Here is a 4,383-nt window from a genome sequence, read left to right as displayed (position 1 = left end):
ACACACACACACACACACACACACACACACACACACACACACACACAAGGTGTACCTCGAGGAACCTGATCGAAAGCCTACTCCAAGTTCACAAAACACATGTAGACTAGATGGACAAACTCCCAAACCGCTCGAGGACCCTAGTGAGGGTAAAGAGCTGGTCCAGTGTTCCACGGTCAGGCAGGCTCTCACTGTTTTCAAGTCTCGTTTAAAAACTCACTTTTACTCCCTGGCTTTCAACCCTGTGTGACTTGATTTTAACTCGTCTGTATTTTATAATGTTAGCCATTTAGTTCTTATCTTTATTTGTGTCTATGTATTTTATTCTGTCGTTTGCTTGTTCTGTTTTTGCTGTACAGCACTTTGGTTGCCCTTGTTGCTGTTTTGAGTGCTTTATAAATAAAGTGGTATGACATTGTTCCTCCTGGATCTGAGGTTCGACCAACGATCAGACTCTCTTCTCCAGTACCCCTGAACAGACGTTGCCATGGAGACTGAGGAGAGTGATGCTGCTGTAACTGGAGCACACCCTCCAGTCCCCCTTTTTGAAGACTGGAACCACCTCCCCAGTCTGCCAACCCAGTGGCGCTGTCCCTGATGTCCACATGACGTTGCAAAGGCGTGTCAACCAAGACAGCCCCACAACATCCAGAGCCTTAAGGAGATCAGGGTGGATCTCCTCAGAGCTTTTTAACGACCTCGGCGACCTCAGCCACAGTTATGGACAGACCAACCCTGAAGTCTCCCGACTCATCTTCCTCCATGGAAGAAGTGCCAATGGGAAGGTCCAAGAAGTATTCCTTCCACCTCCCTATACAACTAGATTATTTTATTAAATATATACATAACCTGTACCAACATTAAAAACTAGTTTAGTGACTTTTACATGTATTTTAATAACATGGCAGAGATGTAGCATTTTAACATTGATGGCATTAAATACACTCAAGTTTTTGTCAGAGATTAAAAATGTCAGATTTTGGAGGCTTGTTGAAAATAAACACCACTTCTTGCATTTGATCTGGCGTTAATCTCCTCAACCAGACTAACTGCGAGCATCTTTTGCGCTCGCTCAGTAAAGTCTGTGCTGCTTCTGCACCTGCAGCTTCTTAAAGGTTTGAATTCCTGGAGTCCGCTTCAGGGATGAAGACGGGCAGATCTGGACCAGTTTTGTTGTTTATCATCGGTGTGGCTTAGAGATCTGGAGTTTGGAGTCTCAGATGTTTTCTGTCGTAGACGAGCTCAGGGGTGTCGAATACACAAATTTACGGAAACCAACTTGAGAAGGGTTCGAGATGGCCACATCCGTTTTGAAAACGGCGCCAGGGTTGGGACTCGCATGAGCAGACGGAACATTCGTGACGTCTTTGAGACATTTCGGAGTGACGCAACTCGTGACCTGGTGTTCTCCTACCTTTACTTGAAGTACCTGAAGCTCTGAAATAACCAAAATGTCAGAACGCCAATGTTTGAGCGAACGTGATGTTTTCTGTCTCCAGACAGTGTGTGCAGTTCTCCTCTGCCCAAGTTCACCACCTCCCCCAAACCCAACAACAGCTACACGTTCAAACGGGAACCTCCGGAGGGATGTGAGAAGGTCAAAGTGTTTGATGAGTTCGTGTAAGTACCTTGTTTTTATTTATGGAACATCGTTCACTGCCCGGTAGTTTCAAAGTAACTTGTTAAATCTGTGGCCAACTGACGGGAAAATATTACATTTATTCAAATGTCACGACTTTTAATCCTGCAGTTGTGTGTTTAAAACAAATAAACAGGAGTTTATTTTATTAAAAAGGAGACGCAGACTCTGGTTTCTCTGAGTTTAACACATGAAGTCATTTCTCACGGTGAAACCACCTCCAGCGCTCGTCTGTTTCTGCATTTTGTAACTTTAGACAAAAATGACTGCAGGTTTAAATGGACCAAAAAGCAACTGGTGTCTGTAGCTGCACGCAGCTCATCCATGCTCGTCCTGCTGGCAGTAACCAGCTGTGTGCAGCATAAATAAGATGGCAAACGGTCATTTAAACAATGGAAGGTCTAATGTTATAATAAAGACTAGGGATGCACGATATTGGATTTGTGGCCGATATGTTAAAACTTATTTGGCTGATAACCAATACTGATATTTTATATACTTTGTCACAACATAGCCCTCTTATTTAGGCTTATTTGCTACAAAAATTGTGTAACAGCTGTAAGAGCTGGTGACATATATTCAATAACAGCCATATGATCTGCAGAGCACTTTAACTTATATTAAATTAAAGGTGTTAAATGTTATTTATTAGCATTAGTCACCTGTGATGCTGTCTCACCTGTGAAGGCTTGTTCCAGGTTCCTATAGCCAGTGTGGATCCTCTGCACTCCTGTGCATGAAGGACAGACTTTTTAAGATCAAAGTTTTTATCTATCCTTTGTGCCGTAAAACTAATGCTAACGAGGCTAACACAACGTCCAAATGTCTGTGGTAAAACTCACCCGAGTGCTATCAGCTGTTAGCACGTCAGAGATGACGGCTTGTGACTCGGGTAAGGCTACGTAGGAAAAATATCTCAGACTGGGGACGATCTAGCGAGGCTCGACGTCGTCCATAAATCTTCAGAATCCAACATCAACAAAAAAAAAACTTCCACACCGCCGACATTTTGAATTTTCCTCTCCGCCGTGATCAGATCAGGTAAGTGCACGTGACGTCATCACGTTGTGCTGCCGCTGCAGACGTCCTCGTCACTGGGTTGTCGTACAAAAACAGCATCTTTTCTGTCGGTGAGTTATTTTGATGGAATGGCCGATGTCCAATATTGAACTTAAACGGTAATATCATCTGATACCGATAATATCGTGCTTCCCTAATAAAGACTAATCTTCTGCTGGCACCAGTAATAATTAGATGTTGCACCAAACAATCTGGAACTCAGGTCTTTGACACATTTTGTACATCTACACGTTTTCTTGAGGTCCTGATGACGCATCTTTGATGTTTGAGCTACACTGTATGAACCAACCACCGTGGCACCAGCACACCAGCAGGGACATGGAGTTGACCCCATTTAGCAGCTCCAGCAGCTTTTCACAAGATTAGAGCATTTCTGTGGAATTTGTCTCTTTGTCCTGTTGAGTAATTCTGAGGTGAAACGCTGGAGTTAGATGAGAAGTTCTGGGTGCTGCATGGGGTTGAGGTGAAGGCTCTGAGGCCCAGCACAACTAACTCCTCAGACCACTTCTTTGTAGTCCCAGCTTTGTGTCCTGGGTCACAGTCATGTTGGAATAAAGAACGGCCCTCCTCACAGTGTTGGTACGGAGCAGAGCTCAAATCCTGACTAAAACATCTGGATTCAACATGTGGCCAAAAATTTTTAGTCAAAGTTGAGCATTTTCAATAAACTGCTTCTGTTATTTTCCAGGTCTGGCACCTCGAAAGGCTTCCCTCTGTTCTCGTGCCCCGACAAGAACAAGGTGAACTTCATCCCCAGGGGCTCGGCCTTCTGCCCCGTCAAACTCCTCTGCTCCTCTCTGTTCTCCCCCATCTCCTCCGTCAGCCCCGGCCTGGGCCCTCAGCTGACCTCGGTCCTGCCCGCGGCACCAGTAGCTGCCTTTTCGGACCCGAGCGGCGACGTGAAGTCCAGCAGCAGCACAGCTAGCCAGAACTCCGACGCCGACGTTGGGAGGGACGGCTCGGCACAAGTACTCCTCACCAGCTAGTCTTCAGGTATTCAGGACCAAACCATCTACAGATGAAGCACCGCAGCTCGTCAGGTGGTTTTACAATAAAAATAAAACTTGCACTCCGATAATCCTAACGTTAGCCAGCGGCGAGTGCCCGAGGTCCCAACACGACCAGCGCCTCTGAGGATAATGGTACCAGCATTTGTGCTTCACCCCGAGGTCCGTTCCTGTTTCAGACGTGATGTTTGATGGTTTGGACTTTGTTAGCGACCTTGGGCACCGTCTCTCCACCCACCACTAACATCGCCTCCTCTGTACCGTGACTGCTCCCTCAGCAGAAATCTATTTGCTTTTTGTGCAACGATGAGAACATCTGCTCTAATTATTGCTCCGTTTAGGGTCGGCAAGTTATTCTGATGAAACGACAAAATCAGCACAACTGCTTTGTGCTCGTGTTTAGTCAGCTGCTCCGTGTTCAACAAGCTCAAATGTTTAGATGTTTGATCGTCTTAAAGACGGATCACTTTGGCTCACAGGGTTAAAGGGCTTCTTTATTTTTACATGTTTGTTTGAATGTATTTGATCCCATGAGCTCTGAGGAAACGGTTTGAGTGTGAGCTCCTCCCAGCAGCCTTAAAAAACAAACTGTCGACATGTATGATGATAATGGATCCACATGGGATCACATGTATGATACTGGATCCACATGGGATC

At 45.4% G+C, this 4,383-nt stretch overlaps 1 protein-coding gene across 1 annotated transcript in view; it reads left to right on the top strand.

The window, feature by feature from the left end:
* Window positions 1–4,089, top strand: part of LOC119409799 (glucocorticoid-induced transcript 1 protein) — a 31,661-nt gene extending 27,572 nt beyond the window's left edge. The window contains exons 8-9 of the mRNA XM_037676702.1: window positions 1,500–1,620; window positions 3,408–4,089. Of these exons, the coding sequence (XP_037532630.1) occupies window positions 1,500–1,620; window positions 3,408–3,705 (419 nt within the window). The 3' untranslated portion in view covers window positions 3,706–4,089. The remainder of the gene's footprint in view (window positions 1–1,499; window positions 1,621–3,407) is intronic.
* Window positions 4,090–4,383: the final 294 nt, after the last annotated feature.

This window comes from Nematolebias whitei, chromosome 5, assembly GCF_014905685.2.
Source record: "Nematolebias whitei isolate Nwh7 chromosome 5, NemWhi1, whole genome shotgun sequence".
Classification (NCBI taxonomy): Eukaryota; Metazoa; Chordata; class Actinopteri; order Cyprinodontiformes; family Rivulidae; genus Nematolebias; species Nematolebias whitei.
This window is presented reverse-complemented; position numbering and strand designations above follow the sequence as displayed.